Source organism: Neolamprologus multifasciatus, chromosome 3 (assembly GCF_963576455.1).
Source record: "Neolamprologus multifasciatus chromosome 3, fNeoMul1.2, whole genome shotgun sequence".
NCBI classification, from domain to species: domain Eukaryota; kingdom Metazoa; phylum Chordata; class Actinopteri; order Cichliformes; family Cichlidae; genus Neolamprologus; species Neolamprologus multifasciatus.
The window spans coordinates 15,111,849-15,130,207 of NC_140441.1; the positions used below are offsets into that span (position 1 = coordinate 15,111,849).

An 18,359-nucleotide genomic window follows, 5' to 3' on the forward strand; every position below is an offset into this window, starting at 1 on the left:
GGCTGTATACATTTCAATGGGAGCAACAGGACGGTCAAATGTCGCTGAATTTACTACAGAGCAGGACGGATTGTAGGGTAGCAAACATTGTCGCAAAACACGCTTTCAACACTGCAGGTTACCTGGTGTAATGTTTTTCAGCTAAAAAGAAACATGGTCTGACTCCTACCTAACTATATTAAGAGTAACTGAAGGTTAAATGCAGCTAACATGTCCTGTTTTAAGCCAGGCACTCACACCTCCGCTCTGCTGCATCTCAGCCACCATCGCTCTGGCAGCAACGGCACTAGAGCCAGAGAAGGGGAGAGCTGGAACAAACCATTTTGGGAGGGGGGGTTATCTATACTTTTGTTGTTAAAATGTTACGTCTCAAACAAGTACAGTACTGTATGCTTTTTATATTTTTAGTAGTGTGTCACACAAACAGCAAATATTGTCAAAAAAAAGTAAGAAATCTTTGGGGGTGCTTTGATTCATTTTCGGGGTGCTGAAGCACCCCCAAAAATGGGCTAAAATCGCCCCTGACTGTATATGTAGAGAAAACATGCCCAGAGGGTGGAGACACAGTGAACCAAAACTAGTTCAAAAATTAAATATAAAAGATGTCACCCCAATGTCACTGATCGCAGTGGGTACTAACAAATGACTGTAGAAAAATGCTTCAGTGTGAATCTTATCAAACATTTTTTTGTAAGATTTTGGTTTACACTTGAATGTAACTCTAATGATATAGGCCTACGCTAAGATTAATCAGTTAATTACCAATAAATGTATGAAAATATGATCGTAAATTGTGTTTTATCATGTGTTAATCATTGGAGCTGTCAATGGGTTTATGATACAGTATCGATTAAAACTCAGAAAAAACATGAAGCACTTTTTTAAGGGAAACTACAATAGAATGTGAATAAATAGAACAAAATAGAATAGTCTTTTACTGTCTGTATTGTGACATATACAATGAATCTGTGTTGTTGTTGGGTTTTTTGTTTTTTGTTTTTGCTCTTTTAAAAACAAAACAGAACAGAATATAAAAAATATTTATTAAACAAAGATTATGTCAGTGTGAGCTATATGAGGGCAAGAATTGGACCAAAAGTTCAGGAAAGTGGAAAACTCAAAAACAGCTTTATTGCTAAGTTTCTAAAGAAATAAAAGCAGGTTTAGGAGCAACAACCCCCAAAATAACTCTTCTCAGATAACACACAAAAAAGGAACACAGCTGAGCGAGATAACACAACAAAGGCAAGGGAAGATTGAGACAATATATAAGACACACAAACAGCCAACAGGTGAGAAGACAGTTGAAACTAAAATAAAGAAACCGGGAAAGTAGAATTGAACACAAAGCACACGAGACACAAGACTTTCAGAATAACACAGGAAATAACTAAGACTGAAACCTGGATTAAGACACACAAACTAAAACTGAAACAGACAAGAGAAACAAGAGAAACAAGAGAAAAGGAACAGAATGGAAATATAAAAGGAAGAGACAAATCTAACAACTAAAGCAAGCAGAGAACAAAAGGCACAGAATACAGGATCATAATAAGCACCAAGAAACTAAATAAAACTCTGTAACCACAAGGCTAAGTAACAATAAAGAATAAAGGACCAAAACACAAGATTATAAAAAACACAAACTAGAAACCCCCTCATCATCCCCAAAACTCAAAACCCTGAGTACAAGGCCAAGGGACCATTACAGAACATTGGAGGTTTACTCTTTGAAAAACATGTTACCAACTGTAGCAGGATGTTTGCTGCCAGCAAAATCTTTATATTTGATAATACCGCTGTAAGGAATAAATCATTAACCTGCAGGCTAGGTTGGCAGCAGCAGTACAATAACATCTTGTATCTTGACATAAACTCAACCCCTCCCACTCCCTATATAACAATTTTGCTGTATGTGTTGTATAAATGGGAGGAGCCAGAAGATACCTGAGACCTTGACCTAAATGTAACAGCTGTACTTTACGTCGACGCTGTAAGTTCATTTCCTTACAATCCTCTGATTGTTGTTTAAGTTGTTGTTTTTTTTAGCCTTATTGAGAAAAGACTGAAAAAACTGGGAGAGAGAGCAGGGGGCAGACAGGCAGTAAAAGACATTGGGGTGGATTTGTTTCCGGGCTCTTCTATAGCCTTACAGCATGTGGGTAACATGCTCAGTCAGGTCGACTGTACCGGCGCCAATAACAAGGGCTTCTTACATATATGTATGTATGTATATATATATATGTATATATATATATATACAAAAGTATTGTAAAATAATCTCTGCTTGCTTAAGAAAAGCACTGAGCTAACGGGGAGTGTTGGGTTGTAATTTGATCCCATTTGCAATGTTTGGGTTGGGTTATGTTTGTTCACTTTGTTCAACAAGGAAGTTCAAAGTTTAAGTGGTATGGCAACCCTTGTCTAAGATATCGTTGTTAAGAATATACTTCAGTATCTTAGGAATTTTGCGATTAAGAACCCGTGTAAATTTTCTCCAAATACAAATGCACTACTTTATATTGTAATATAACATTACATAGTCTGCTGCCCTCATGACCCAGCACCATATAAGCGGAAGAAGATGGATGGATAATATTGCGTTTATTATTTGTGTCCAAATCTGTTGCTGTCTATTCCAAGTTGATATGTTTTCACAGACTTTTGTTTAGGTTTTTGACACCATTTCACAAACTGCTGTTAAAATAAAACAAACCGAGATGCTTTTCGTAACTTTAAAGCAGGACCAAATTCAGTATCACTTTGCTAATATTAAAACTTTCTCTCTTCCACAGGCAAGCAACGAAATGAATTTTCAGTTTCAAGTGACATTCCCCCAACCAACAGACACACATCCTGTAGTACAGTGTATATTTAACAATAACCGCAAAAAGCTCAAGAAGTTACTCAGGGGCAATGACATTAATGGACTTTACCCTTCTAGAGAGTGGAAGCAATGCATAACGCCGTTGATTGCTGCTGTTGTAAAACACAACACAGATATATGTTCTTATCTTTTAAAACAAGGTGCAGACCCAAATATACCTTCTCAGTGTGGCTGGTCACCTTTACATTATGTCTCACTTTCCAAAGCTCCACTTTTTTTTGTGGAAAAACTTCTAGAAGCAAAAGCTGATCCAAATGGATGCCATGTTTTCACACCACTGCTTACTGCTGCCACCAATGACAGAGAAGATGTCGTAAACATGCTCCTCTCTGCTGGTGCACCGGTAACACTCTTACCTATAACTCATCCTGAGCATCCTGTTCACAACAAAAGATTATCTGAGATGATTCATAATATTTCATCCAAAGGAAATGAATTCTGCTCCAAAATCAGATATTTTTTGGATGCTAGAATTGCTATTCCTGAAAAAACACCCGAAGAAGTGTTCAGAAATTTTAACAGTCAGATGCTGTTGGAAGATCCTCAGGACCATTTAACCATGATTGAACTTCTCTTTACTGTTACAGGGCCAGGTGCAGATAAATACTGCCAGGCGTGTATTAAATGGCTAAAGGAAACTGGAAATGTGAATACTTATATTGCAGGTGCAGCCAGTCGTTTTCCAAACATCCCTAAGACACATGTAAAGCTGGCAGTTCAAAGTTTAAATGCAGTTTTCTGTACAATGGATGACATATCAAATGAGCATGCAGTAGCTATAGTTCCACAACTACTGAAACAGCTTGACTCAAAAGACAGTGGTGTTTGTGAATCAGTGCTACAAACACTGTATGTGATAACACAGAAAACAAAAGGCACACAGGACTGGGACTTAGACTTTTTCGAGCAGTTATGCAGTACAGTTGCCCCTTTTGCAAATGAGAAGCTCCCGACTAACATCAGGGTCTATACATACGGTATATTGGCAAACCTACGCTTAATCGAACAATCAGCTAAGATTTTTACATCAGTGGGTGTAATTTCAGTGCCTGAGGACATACTGACATCAGCTGACATGAAAATGAATGAAAAGCTGAAAGAGGTGCTGAGAAGTCTGAAAGAATATCTGAGCAAACCAAACTCAGAATGTGAGGGAAATGCAGCATCGTCTGTATCCAAGAAGAAAAAGAAAAGGAAGAAGAAAAAGAAGGAAAAGACACAAAAGCAAGAAGACCCAAATGCTGAAGTTTCCACTGCAGCAACTGATCCAACAACAAAAGTTCCTGTTGTAGAATCAACTTCAAATGTAAAGCCTTTTGAATACAGCACCAATGAAAAATCAGAAAAACTAAACTGGGATCCAGTCAGCAAGAGGTGGAAGGACAAACTGGAGATGTTTGCTGGCTCAGATGACAGTAAAATATCCAGAATCAGAAGCATTATTTATGTGAATGATGCAGAATTCAGAATAGCGAAGGGAAGCGATGGTACTGAAGTCTTCTTGGGGCTGAGAGAGGACGGCACAGAAGTTGCCATTAAGAGAATGTCTAAGAGCAACTATGACGAGCTGAAGAACGAAGAAGTAATTCTACGACATCCAGAACTCGATCATCCTTATATCGTACGATATGTTGATGCTGCAGAGGATGAGAACTTTGGATATCTTTGTCTGCAACTTTGTGAATACACCCTGGAAGAATATATCAAGAATGACCATGACCCACTGATATTAAAGAAACTTGTCAAACAAGTTCTTGAAAGTCTAAAGGTGCTTCACTGTCAAAATCCTAAAATTCTCCACCGAGATCTCAAACCCCAGAATGTTTTGATTGGTAAGACATGTTTGAAATTCAAGACAAAAACATTTTAATTTATGATTACCAGATATGATTTTATTTCATATCATTCCTCCTGCAGATGTTACTGGGAGAGCAAGATTAGCTGATTTTGGCATAAGCAGACGCTTACTCAAAGGCCAAACAACTTTACGTACACGCAGTGCAGGAACCAAATGCTGGATGGCCCGAGAGACTTTAGCAGAAGAATCTGTCATATCATACAAGTCAAGCACAGACATCCAGGTAAAGTCTGCTATATAAACTTGATTAACTAAAGGATGCCTTGTTAAAAAATACCTAAACTGATGTGTTAATGTTAAGGTGGCCGGGATGCTGATCTATTATATCCTTTCTGGAGGCCACCATCCATTTGGTGACTTGGACTTTAAATCCTTTAAATGTGAGTCAAACATTTACAAAGGGAAGTACAGTTTGGATCACATTCAAGATGAGGTGGCAAAAGATCTCATCGAGTGGATGATCAACAAAGAGCCAAGGGACAGACCCAAAGTAGAAGAATGCTTAAACCATCCCTTCTTCTGGACTCCAAAAGAGTAAGGACGTCATGCTGTAACAGAATCTGTGATTTCTAGTTTCACTTTAGTAAAGTAGGAATAGATTTGCTAATGAGAGCCTAAACTGTGGAGGGAAACTCTTCAGTCTGTTACTTGGCTTAATCCATATGTTGGGAAAATGAGGTCAAACTGTCTTGTACTCAGACAGGCACGTTAACATTGGAGGCAAATACTAAATTATTTTCCCACACTTCTGTTCTTGTCTTCTTAAGCAATACTATTTTGTGCTGCTCCTGTTATCATTCAAGATTTTCATCCTGTTTTTTTTTTCATACTTATAAATCATCATTTCAACTTTATTTCCAGGCAGTTAGAATTTTTGAAAGACACCGGTAACAAGAAGGAGGTGGTAAACTGTCGAAAGGCTGATGAAAAGCTGATTGGTTCACTAGAAGCATGTGCTAATGGATCCTTCAAACTGTGGAAAAATGAGGTGACTTACAGATGAGAGGTCAAACTTATGTATTCCTAAAGTCCAGTTCATGACCACCATGTTTTTTTGTTGCAGTTTCCCCCAGAGCTGGTTCGGAAGATGGAAGGGAAAAAACCGCCGTACCCTGAAAACGTGCTGGGATTACTGCGCTTTATACGCAATCTCCATGTGCATTAGTAAGTTAAACTAAATGAAAAGTGATTAATTCATGAACACACATATTTATATGTGTATATATATGAATTTCTTGTAACTATATGCACAAATCACAAATATTTCTGATATTATTTCAAATTTGGAAGCTTACGTCCATTGTTAATACTCATTAATAAAACTTTCTTTGTTCACAGTGAAGAGGACGCTGCTAAAATTGACGTATTGAGGTCATTTCCTGATCTCCTTGTGTGTGTTTACAAGTTTACCAAGTTACACAGCTGGAATTCAGAAGGAAAGAAGGAAATGTTCCAAAAAGAACAAACAAAGGACATTTGTACTGCCCTTGCAATGATGTCTACAAGTACGGACGACCCTCTGAGTTTCCCAGTTCAGGAGTCTCAATAGTGACTTTAAACAAAGTTGAATTCAATAAGGACGAAGGCTGTCATTAAGGAATGTAGCAATGGCGTTGTTAGGCTTATTTTAGGGGTGCTGAAGCCTCCCTAAAATATTCTTAAGCCCCCCTAAATAATTTGGTATTTTTTTAAAAGGTTTTTTTTTTTACTTATTCTATTTTTTATTTTTTTTTAACAGAAATTGCAGACAAATTCAATATAAAGACGCAGGAATAAGAGTTTAAATAAATAATAATAGAAAACCTGTTACTTAAATATAGGGTTGGGTACCGGTATCCGGTGCCATGCTGGCACCAGTTCTGACATAAACGGTAGTAACCAGACCGAAAAGCAGCGCACATTTCGGTGCTTTATTTCGGTGCTTTTTTTTCCTGAGATGTCATACACTTTGGATTCTAGCCAATCATTTTACCTTTCTGAGGATAGTAGGTGGGCCCAGGTACGTACGTTCTTTTAGAGCAGAGCTACAGATTAAAAATGCCCAAGGCTAAGCGGTCAAAAGTCTGGCTGTACTTCACAGCAAAAGATGCAAACTCAGCAGTCTGCAACAAGTGCTTTAAGGTGATACTGTGCAAAGGAGGTAACACCTCGAATCTGATGAAACACCTGGCGACTAGTGATGGGTCGGTCGCAAACGAAAAGGCTCTTAGAGCCGGCTCTTTGACGTGAACGACACGAGCCGTGAGGTTTTTTTTTTTTTCTTTCTCTCACCCTCTCTCTCTCTCTCTCTCACTTTTTTCTGCTTCACTCAGCACGCGAGCCTTGTGCTTTATGCTGGGAAGAGGGGGGAGGGGCGGTAGTTACGCTCAGTAGTAGTGATGGGTCGTTCGCGAACGAAATGGCTCTTAGAGCCGACTCTTTGAAGTGAATGACGCGAGCTGGCTCCTTATTGGGAGCCGTGAGGTTTTGTTTTTGTTTTTCTTTCTCTCACCCTCTCTCTCGCCCTTTTTCCCGCTAAACTCCGCATGCACGGCCTGTACTTTGCGCTGGGCAGAGGGGGGAGGGGCGTTAGTTACACTCGAGAGAAAGAGAGTGAGGGACAACAACGTCACATTAGAAAGGTATAGTAATCATCCACTATTTTCAGTTGCAGATGATAAAGGATTCAGAAATCATGCAGGCCCATATGACAGAGAATGTGCATCTTCTTTTTGTTTTCATATTTTAATTTATATTGAATTGTGTTGTGGTTTGCAGTGTTTTGTGTTGTTTCACGTTAAATTTGTTTAAAAGGAAAACGCTGAAAATTTAAATAGTTAAAAGTTTAAAATGTAAATAGTTGTTCTTTGTATTATATGATTTATTTATTACATTTTATGTGGAGTGAATAAATAAAGTATATTTATGGTGGCCCTTAGAGACAAAGCACGTACAAACTCCAAAACACATACAAACTCCTAAGCATGTACAAACTCCAAAACGTGTAAAAACTCCAAAACGCGTAAAAACTCAGACGCACTTACAAACCCCGAAGCATGTACAAACTCCAAAACACGTAAAAACAAAGAAGCACGTACAAACTCAGAATCACGTACAAAAGACAACAGATGTGCTCCAGGATGCTAGGGCGCAGTGTTGAGCTTTTGTTACCTAGTGGCTACACAAGCCAGGAAGTATCAACAACCGGATTTGGTGTGTGGTAGTAACAGGTAAATGAATTATTTTTTTTAAATTATTTGAATAAATATGAGTGCTTGTCTATAAATACACAAACAATACACACATGCTTTCAATTGTGTAATTTAAGTGATCTGGGTAGCTCTGTTTTGGAAGTTCAGTTAACGCTAGAAATGTGTTTTGGAGTTTGTATGTGTTTTGTCTCTAGGGGACATATATAAACATATATAAATAAAACCACTTTTTTTTAAATTAGTTTTAGCTTTTCTGCATAATTTTATATTATTGTTAATGATTAAATAATTAAAGCAACAAAACAACCTGAAGAGCCGGTTCGGAGCCGAAAGAGCCGGCTCTTTTTAGTGAGCCGAGCCGAAAGAGCCGGATCTCTAAAAAGAGCCGGAAATCCCATCACTACTCAGTAGCACAGCAACAGAGCAGGAGGGAGAGACAGATAAAGAGCCAGGGACAACAACCTCACATTAGAAAGGTATAGTAATTATCCACAACTATCTTAGGTTGCAGATGATAAAGGATTCAGAAAGTTTATTCATGCAGGTCCATATGACAGAGAATGTGCATCTTCTTTTTGTTTTCATATTTTAATTTATATTTAATTGTGCTGTGGTTTGCAGTGTTTTGTGTTGTTTCACTTTAAATTTGTAAAAGGAAAAAGCTGAAAATTTTAATAGTTAAAAGTTGAAATGTGAATAGTTGATTTTTGCATTACATGATTTATTTATTACATTTTATGTGGAGTGAATAAATAAAAGTATATTTACGGTGGCCCCTACAGACAAAGCACATACAAACTTCAAATCATGTACGAACTCTGAAGCACGTACAAACTCCAAAACACGTTGAAACACGTAAAAACTCCAAAACACGTACAAACTCCAAAACACGTAAAAACTCCAAAACACGTAAAAACTCATTTCTAAACTAATTTCTGTTACTTGTTTTAGGTCTGAAAAATCAAGCTGAGCTCATTCAGGTATGGTTATCATCAGTGTTGGTCAAGTTACTTGAAAAAAATAATCAGCAACTAATTGCTGATTACTTCACAAAAAAAGTAATCCCGTTACTTTACTGATTACTTATTTTCAAAAGTAATTAGTTACTTAGTTACTTTTTAAAGACATGATTTACAACCTGAATAGGTAATAGAGCAATAGATCGTTCAGCCCAATTCTACTTTTTCTGCATAATCCATCATATAAAATGTAATCAAATGGAAAAAGTCTCATTTTAAAGTTTGTTTTATTAGTTTTAATATTTTATCTTTATGCATCAAGCATAAACCTATTTAAACCTGTCTTTAAACCTATTTTCTGTACATTTAAATAAAATATTTTTGTGTGTTTACACTCACTCTTTCAAATAGATGCAAGTAAAACACAGCAGAAAATAAATAAAATCAAAGACTCAGCGGTCCTGTTGCTCTATTTTCACCTGTTTAGCAGGAGTGGGGCAGGCGGAGGTTTGCCCTGGTGCAGGTGTGTCGCAGCTGTCATGTCAGTGGAAGGATCCGGCAGTTTCTCTGTTAACTTCACATTAACGTGGTACTCGGTGCTTGCTCGGAAGTTTAGGGTTTTTTCGCTGTAAAAAGAAGTTTTCTTCCCACGCAGTGAACAGCTGACGCTAATGTTTTTGTTACTTTTTACGGAATCAAACTCAAAGTAAGGTCAGTACTTCCACGCTTTAAACCAGGGGTGGGCAATTCCAGGCTTCGAGGGCCAGTGTCCTGCAAGTTTTAGATCTCACCTTAGGTCATCACACCTGAATCACATGATTAGTTTGTTACCAGGCCTCTGGAGAACTTCAGGACATGTTGAGGAGCTAATTTAGCCATTTAAATCAGCTGTGTTGGTTCAAGGACACATCTAAAACCTGCAGGGACACCGGCCCTCGAGGCCTGGAGTTGCCCACCCCTGCTTTAAACGCTGCATGCTCATACTCTCTCCCGCACTCGTTATATTATCCATTGTTGATCTGCACACAGCTGTTGCCACGAACGTCGCACTCGCTTACATCATTGTCACGAGACGCTCTCGCAAACAATCACGGTTGTAGTAACGCAGTAAAGCAGCGTGCTTATGGGAAAGTAACAGTAATCGAATTACCTTTTTTGCAATAGTAATCCTTACTTTACTCGTAACTTGAGAAAGTAATCGGATTACAGTAACGCGTAACACGTTACTGTACACGTTACTGCCCATCTCTGGTTATCATCAGTGGAAATAATAATAATCACTCCTTCATCCCCATTAAGCTGTAGGAGTCAGGGCAGAGGAGCACAGAGAGTGAGAGGGAGAGACCTCTACTGGAGAGGTGAGTCAGAAACTTTAGACCTGGCAGAAGCTTTTGTCTTCAAACAAGTTGTGTGACACACTTAAGGGCAAACACTCAGATGCATTTGCCACGGAGCTGTATGAGAAAACTGTGCAACACCCACAGTATCCCTGAACCATGTGCCAAGACAAGGCACAAACAAAGGAAAATGGAGGATTTTGTGCTCGAGGCAACTGTGGATTCACGCACTGAAAATCTATTTGTGGCCTAAGATGTTTGATCTATCCAAAACAGTTGAAAAGCAGTTTCTCAGTGTTTGTTTTCTGTTTGTTAAATTTTGTGCTCATACGCTACATTCGTTCATATCGTGTGCATCTCTTGGGGGCTAAGCCCCCCTGTCCTTAAAACCTAGTGACACACACACTACTGCTGTCAGTAGATTAAAAAATGTAACTAATTAATCTCACAATTGTCTGTAATTAATTGCAGCTCTCACACAGTGGCTCAGCTATGCTCCAATCCCTCCATATTGTGGCCAATCACATGCGAGGATATAGGATAACATCATTATGTGAAAAACAGAGAGGGTGAGAGACACGACAGTCAAGTGGAGCATCCGACTGTCCTCTCAGTAAGTGAGTGAGACAGTAGACAGCGGTGAGGAGGGCTGTGTGAAAGCAAAAACACATAAATATGCCTGACACCCGTAAACGAAGCAGCATCTGGCTGCAGTTTAAAGACTTTTTTGTGTCCGTCTCAGTCTTGGTCTCAGCTTGACTTTGTCTTGGTCTTGACTCAGTCTGTCAAGGTCTTGGTCTTATCTTGGTCTCGATACCCTCTGGTCTTGGTATTGTCTTGGTTTAGGTGGTCTTGACTACAAGTCTAGCGGCAGATGGTGACAGTGAAGAGAGAAAAGTAGCATTTTTGGGAACAGTAGCATCAGGTAGAACTGTGGATGAGTGGATGACTAAAATAAAAGTTAACAATATAGACTGTTGGCTTAAAATTGACACAGGAGCGGATGTCTTGCCTGAAAAAGAGTACAACACCATAGCACAAAAACCACAGCTGCAACCCACAGATCTGAAACTGTATGGTGCAGGAATGTCTTCACTAGCAGTTAGAGGGAAATTTACAGCTAAACTGAGCACTCCGAGCAAAACTACAGTACAACCTGTGTATGTAGTTGCAGACCTGACACAAGGGTTACTTAGCCGCCCAGCAAGTGCAGCACTTGGGTTATTGGCCAGAGTAGAAGCAGTGTCGCTCACTTCAGTAGAGGCAGTAAAGCAGCAGTTTCCAAAGCTATTCAGTGGTTTAGGCCGAATGAAGGGAGAATACAAAATTGAGCTTAAAGCAGACGCTGTTTTGGCATATCCTCAGCTTCCTGAGCATTTTCAAAAATTAATGTTTCAGCTTTTGGAGGGGCTGGATGGAGTTGTCTGCCAAATGGATGACATTTTGGTTTACGCTGACACACAGGCCCAGCACGACAAGAGACTAGTCGCAGTCCTGGAGCGGCTCACAAAAGCAGGTGTGACATTGAAAAGTGAGAAATGTGAGTTTGCAGAAACCTTAATCAAGTTCCTCGGACAGATCATTGACACTACAGGAGTCAAAGCAGACCCAGAAAAAGTGAAAGCGGTCAGCAACATGGAGGCACCCACCGATGTGGGTGGAGTGAGACGGTTCCTAGGAATGGTTAATCATCTAGGCAAGTACCTTCCCCACCTAGCAGGGAAAACACAGCCACTGAGAGAACTACTCAGTACCAAAAACATGGTGTTGGAGTGAGGCTCAACGAACAGCGTTTGACAGCATTAAGTCAGAACTGAGTAAACCACCAAACACTGAGTTTCATGTTGAGACAGATCACAAGCCTGTTAGGCTCCACAAACTTAGATGAACTGCCGCCACAAGTGCAAAGACTGAGAAGGAAATTAATGAGGTACTCTTTCACTATCTCACATGTGCCAGGCAAACATATTGTAACTGCAGACGTGCTGTCCAGAGTGCCAGAAAGGACGGTTTGTGATGAGACATTAAGAGATGACATAAACTTGCATGCACATCAGATGATTTCAGGCCTTCCTGCAACAGAAGAGAGACTACAACAAATAAGAGAGCAGCAGGACAAAGATGAAACACTAAAACAAATCAAACTCCACTGCAAAAATGACTGGCCGGACAAACACAACATACCAGGTCCATGTTTCCCATACCACCAACATGCATGCAGGGGACCTGACAGTTAAAAATGAACTTCTCCTAAAAGGTATGCACATAGTTATTCCAAATACATTACAAAAAGATGTTTTGACACAACTGCACACAGGTCACCAGGCGATTGCAAAGTCCAGGGAATGAGCCAAGCAGTCGGTACGGTGGCCAGGACTGAGCTCTCAACAACAACAGCTGCTAGCAGAATGTGAGACATATACAAAGGTGAGACAGCAACCCAGAGAAACACTCATGCCAACCGAGTTTTCTACACGGCTGCTGGAGTCAGTTGATGCTGATTTTTTTGACTGGAGTAACAGCCAGTATTTGGTTGTAGTGGACTATTTCTCAAGATACATAGAAATAACTAAGCAGTCCTCTACCACATCAGCAGCAGTGATTGCACACTTGAAGTCCATATTTGCACGCCACGGCATACCAGCGGAGTTAAGATCAGATAACGGCAACAGTAAAGAGCCTTCTACAGAAAGAAGGAGACCCATATCGCACCACACCACTTGCCAATGGACATAGCCCTACAGAGCTTCTAATGGGGAGGAAACTTCGTATCACAGTCCCCATACTTCCATCCTGCCTCAACCCATTCTGGATAAACATCACTACTCTGAGAGAGAGAGAAACAGTGGAAATGGTTCAACACAAGACCTTGCTGGACTACGCCCGGGAGATCAAGTTTGGATCACAGACATGAAAAAAATGTGACTATATCAGGCAGAGGAGATACACTACGGTCTTACCTTGTTGAGACCTCCAAGGATCTTCTATGTCGAAACGGGAGCCATCTCATCACACTTCAAGGAACCAAGACTGAAACGACTGAACACCAAAACCCTGTCCTGCCAGAGAACATCAACCCTGCTCCAAACCAGGCTCAGCAGTCTCCTCTACCACCAAGTAACCAAACCACTGAAAAAAAAAAACAGAAACCCACCGAGTTACCTTAAGGGTACTCTCGAGCATCTGAGTGACCAGCCAGGGGCAGAATAATCCCCTCAAACAGTTGTCTACCCCACCTTCATAGTTAGAATAAGTTCACACAGTTAAATAAATAATAGTTATAAATAAAGGCAATGAGAGCTTTGTTACAGATTTGATTTAGATGTAACAACCTTGAAATATCCAGCAATTAGTTAAACTGTAATGGTTTCAGTATTGGCATAAAAGTGAATTCATAGTTATCACATTATTGTTTATAATGTAATCAGAAGGGCGGATGTTATGGTAGTGACTAATTCAATGGTTCATGCAGCACCCTCTGGTGGTGGCGTCTGTGTGTTGTTGCAGCTTGGCAATAAATGGACCAAAACATCCACCCTGGCAGGAGTTTATAAAAATCTCAGTTTTCGGTGATTCAAAACAGTTTACGTAAGAACGAAACGCCCAAACGTACAGAAAAAGCTGCATTTTCAAAAATACCTGTGTAGGTGTGGATGTAGAGTAAAAGAAGTGTAGTTTATTTTATTGCTAGCTGTAATTTATTGCAGTTTACCTTTATTTGTGTAATTGTTTACAAAAGGTTTGAGGTGTGAAATAAACTGCAATGGAGTCTGTGTGTGGTTGGAGGATATGTTTGTCCTGGGAAGGGAGGGGGGCATGTGAAGATTTTCATGTAAAACAAAGGGGAGCCTAGCAAAAATTTTTGGGAACCACCGGGTTGAGCCATCTGTTCTTGACATTGAATAGCAGGTAGAATTTCACCAACAGATATCGACCCATCGCAGCAGCTTGTCTGATCTTCCTTTATATATATTATCAGAGAGTTGCCCCGAAAAGTTCGGAGCAGAACTCTCATCATAATCTGACTTGTATAAATATTTATAAAATTTGGAGCAATAAATATAAACCTTTAGGGGGACATCAGTTATCATATAAGTCTTCAAACAGAGCTGAAGTTAGAATGAGATTTCTCTAGTTTAAAAAAAAGAAAAAAAAGAGTGTTGTGTGCCACCTTCTTCTTGACCTAGATAGGTTTTCCAGTGAGATCTGAGTGAGAGCAGTTATCCTTGTAATTACATTTAGTTTTCCTTTGTTTTGCAGTTGATGTGCCATACTCTTAGATATTTACTGGCTTCAAATCTGAAAAGCTCCTAGTTTTGACAGTAAATATGACCGTCTTTATCCCAGAAATGTTTACTTAATAACAAAATATCTTCAATCACTCTCTCATGTTTTAGAAGGGAATTATTAAGTTGCAAATAGCAGCTCCTGCACGCTTGGGCAGCATTAGGACTTAAAGAAAGCTGAAGTGATACCGCTTTGTGGTCTGTAAGTGGAGTTGGCATTATATTGACAATTTGTTATGTCAACTCAAAGCGCAGCTATATTGGCTGGAGAACTTGAACATGAATAAAAGGAAACTAAAACTAGAAAACTCAAAGCACGTAGCACTAACTAGAGAAACTGGGAACAGAGAACTAGAATGCTACCAAAAACACAGAGGGAAGCACACAGCACAGTGAGTGTACAGCACGACACATAGCAAGGAAAACACGGGGCTTAAATACACACTGGAGTAATCAGGGAACGGGAGACAGGAGGGAAACACAGTTGGGATTAATTAGGCAGAACGAGACAAGGGAAGGAAAACTAGACACACTGACATAGCACACAAGACTATCCAAGTAAAAAAGGACATGGAGACAAGGGTGACTAGACAGGAGAGGTGGGACCAGGACAGGCACAGAGAAAACATGGAGACAGAGACTGAACACAGGCTAAGAAATATAAAGGAAGGAAGAGCTAAGATCACTAGGCAACAGTGAAAGATAACCAAAACCAGGAATAACAATTATTAATACTATTAAACTAAGAATTGATTTCCCAGGTGGAAGAATCCAGATGTGGCATCCATCAATTGCACCAGCTGTGAATCGGAATGCCAGCGAGGCGTGCAAAGCCTGCCACAACCTCCTCCATCTCTTCTGTCTTAGGGAAATGAATCACTCGGTGCAGAATGCTCATCATTTCCTCAATGGCACTGGACAATCCTGCACACTGTTGCTACTGGCATGGCAAAGATGTCTGTCGTCACTCTATATGAGGCCAGCCAGTAAATGGTTACAAGCACCTCAGTTTCATCGTTCCAACTGTGTTGTTTTTGCCGGGGCAGCATTTACACAAGGATGTTGATGCTGGTTCTTGAAAGTCTGAAGGCTGGTTTGAGGTCAGCTCCAGCAAAGAACATTGAAATGATGGTGACACGGTTATTTATTTGTGTGTATATTTTTGCTGGGCTTTTTTTTCTGTTTAAAAAAGACACACTTAAAGTATTCAAACATATATGAATTTGTTTTTTTATATACTTATTGAACAGTCACTGAATTATTAATTGTTATTTTTTAGTATATTTCATGACTCGTTTACTTAAATTTGTGATTAAAAGACAAAATGAACTTTGATGGCTTTCTTAAGTGTGTATTTCTGACCATTTGCATGACATACAAATGTCCTGTTTGTTTTATTAAGTTACTTGGCAATACGTTTGTCTTTAGAGAGTAAAGCTTGTGTTTCAGTAATGCACAGTGGTGCTTTTGTTAAACCGTACAGGCTTTATATAGTATTGATCTACCACCATATGACATTATATGCAGCAAATGTGACCTTTTCTCTAGATTGTGATTGTAAATTTAAAAAATGTACAGAGTCAAGAAGGCACGCCGTCAAGGCATGTCTCCTCTCCCTCTTCTTCCTCCTGGCTCTTCTCTCCCAGCTCCGTCTTCTTAGTTGTGCTGCTTCTTCTTCAGCCTAAAGGTAAAGAATGCCGGTGACAACCACCTGATCCATTTTCCTTTTATTTCCTTTTCTTTTCTTATCTTTCTACTCAGCAGATGAACCACAGATACCACAAACTATTCCCGTGATTGTTTCCCGCCAGTGGCCTTTATATAGGCGCACATCTTGCTATAGTACAGATAAAGGAATTTATGAAATATTTTTCATGCATGTTTTTTTAAGAAAAACACACACAGTAATGTTTATATATAATTTTATTGTATTTTTTTATTGATATTTGAGCAGGCTGAGCCAGCCCGGTCATGTTAGGCTGACCTGTGACATCATCAAGTACACTGGTGTTCCAATTGTACACAAAACGCGCTACCTTCTCGCATTTCTTCAGAATGCCATGTGAACTACGAAGTCGCAAAGAAGCGAGAATATGAGTACGGACTCATGTACTTAAAAACTGAGAAACGGCCAATGTCTAAAGCAACTACGAAGTGCTGAAGAAAGAAGAAGAAATCCCACGACTCCCTGAACTCCATCGTCCCTATATCATACAATATGTTGATTTTCAGGGGACGAGATATGTTTGTCTGCAACTTTATGAATACACTCTGGAAGAATATATCAATAATAATGACCATGACACACTGGTGTTAAAGAAACTTGTCAAACAGATTCTTGAAAGTCTAAAGGTGCTTCATTGTCAAAATCATTTGAATGGGAGTCCAACATTTAATATGTACAGTTTGGATCATGTTCAAGATGTGTACAGATTCTCTGTGAATGGTACTCATGGCCATTGATCAGTGGTCTTTGATCAGTGGGTTTTGGTCAGTGGTTGTTGATCAATGGTCATGAGAATTTGCATAATTAAGATTAAGGAACTGACCTCCCAGCCCATTGTTCCTCACTGAGCTGGTTTCAGTCATTATACAAATGTACTGTTTATAAGGTTGGGGAAATCCGCAGTCAGCTGAGACTGAAGAAGTCACTTGGATGAGTGACGAAACCTTTCTCCCACAAAACGCTACGTCCAGATGAACAGAATCAACTTTTAGAGATTATGCATGGTATTTATCTCATTTTAAGGGGATAATTGCTTTGTTTAACATTGAATTTATATAATAATCTTTTTTCCACATTTTCTCTCTATTTCTCTCAGATCTAGTGTCAGTGTTTTTATATTACCTCCATTGAAATGATTTCTTCTTTTCCACCTGTTGATTCAGCTCAGGATAGTCATTCCACCTCTTGACTTTATGACCTGTTGAATATCAACTCCTTCATAGTTTTCTTAAATTAGTAACATTTCTCAGTCACCTCTTAAACATGGGTTCTCAGTCATCTCAGGCACTTCCATTACACAAGTACTACTTCTATTCTCCTGAAAATATAGCTAGCATTCATAAAAGTGAAAAAAAAAAGAGTACTGTTATTTAATCTATTTGGATTTATCGTTTTTAGTTAAGTATTTCTATTCTTTCACCATCTTACAATGCTGTGACTGCAGCCTTTCCCCAACTCTTGCCTTATCAGCACTGGGGTCTTTTGCTTGATGGTTCCACAGTGCCCCCCTCTGGCTGTGATGAAATACCACACCCCTCTGCTCTTTCCACTACTGATAGAGTCTAACAAGCAGTCCGACGGGAAACAAAAGACACAAGCAATTCGTAGCAGTAGACATGTTATTGAAAGCATTAAGGGACTTTGTTCTGTTTGAATAGTTGTTTGAAAAGTTTTGCATGTGTTTATAGTAATCATTTTCCAAAGGCTGGTAGGATGAGATATATTATTTTCAGGAAGTTCGTAGTAGTAGGAACTTTATTTTTAATAAATATTAATAACAGCACTTTTTAAAAACAATTTTAACCATGATTAATTGTATTATAGCACTGTTTCACCATATTATTAGGCAATTCATTGTTTTCACATATGTGAATCACTTTTATTTAACATAAAAAGTATAAAAAGGTACATAAGATTTAATGTAAATTTAAATCTACAAACTTTATCTTAATTTATTGTCTCATACAAATACTGAAATGTTTTGTATTTTAGTCACAGAGCATTTCTCTTTTTTTTTTCTTTACAAGACTCATTTTTTTCTGCTGCCCCAGCTGCTGGACTGTTATATGTGTTTGTTTGTTTGCTGATATTAAGGAGTCCGTTTTGTCTTTAAAA

At 39.1% G+C, this 18,359-nt stretch overlaps 1 protein-coding gene across 3 annotated transcripts in view; it reads left to right on the forward strand.

The window, feature by feature from the left end:
* LOC146521770 (uncharacterized) overlaps positions 1-18,139 on the forward strand; it is a 77,034-nt gene extending 58,895 nt beyond the window's left edge. Inside the window, exons 1-7 of one of the 3 annotated variants that reach the window (XM_085154771.1) lie at positions 1,905-1,993; positions 2,796-4,719; positions 4,805-4,968; positions 5,047-5,279; positions 5,607-5,733; positions 5,809-5,909; positions 6,084-18,139. In XM_085154771.1, the coding sequence (XP_085010897.1) occupies positions 2,808-4,719; positions 4,805-4,968; positions 5,047-5,279; positions 5,607-5,733; positions 5,809-5,909; positions 6,084-6,294 (2,748 nt within the window). In that variant the 5' untranslated portion in view covers positions 1,905-1,993; positions 2,796-2,807 and the 3' untranslated portion in view covers positions 6,295-18,139. Of the gene's footprint in view, positions 1-1,904; positions 1,994-2,575; positions 4,720-4,804; positions 4,969-5,046; positions 5,280-5,606; positions 5,734-5,808; positions 5,910-6,083 lie in introns of those variants that run through there. The other 2 variants (XM_085154769.1, XM_085154768.1) reach the window with 2 other exon arrangements.
* The last annotated feature ends 220 nt before the right edge of the window (positions 18,140-18,359 follow it).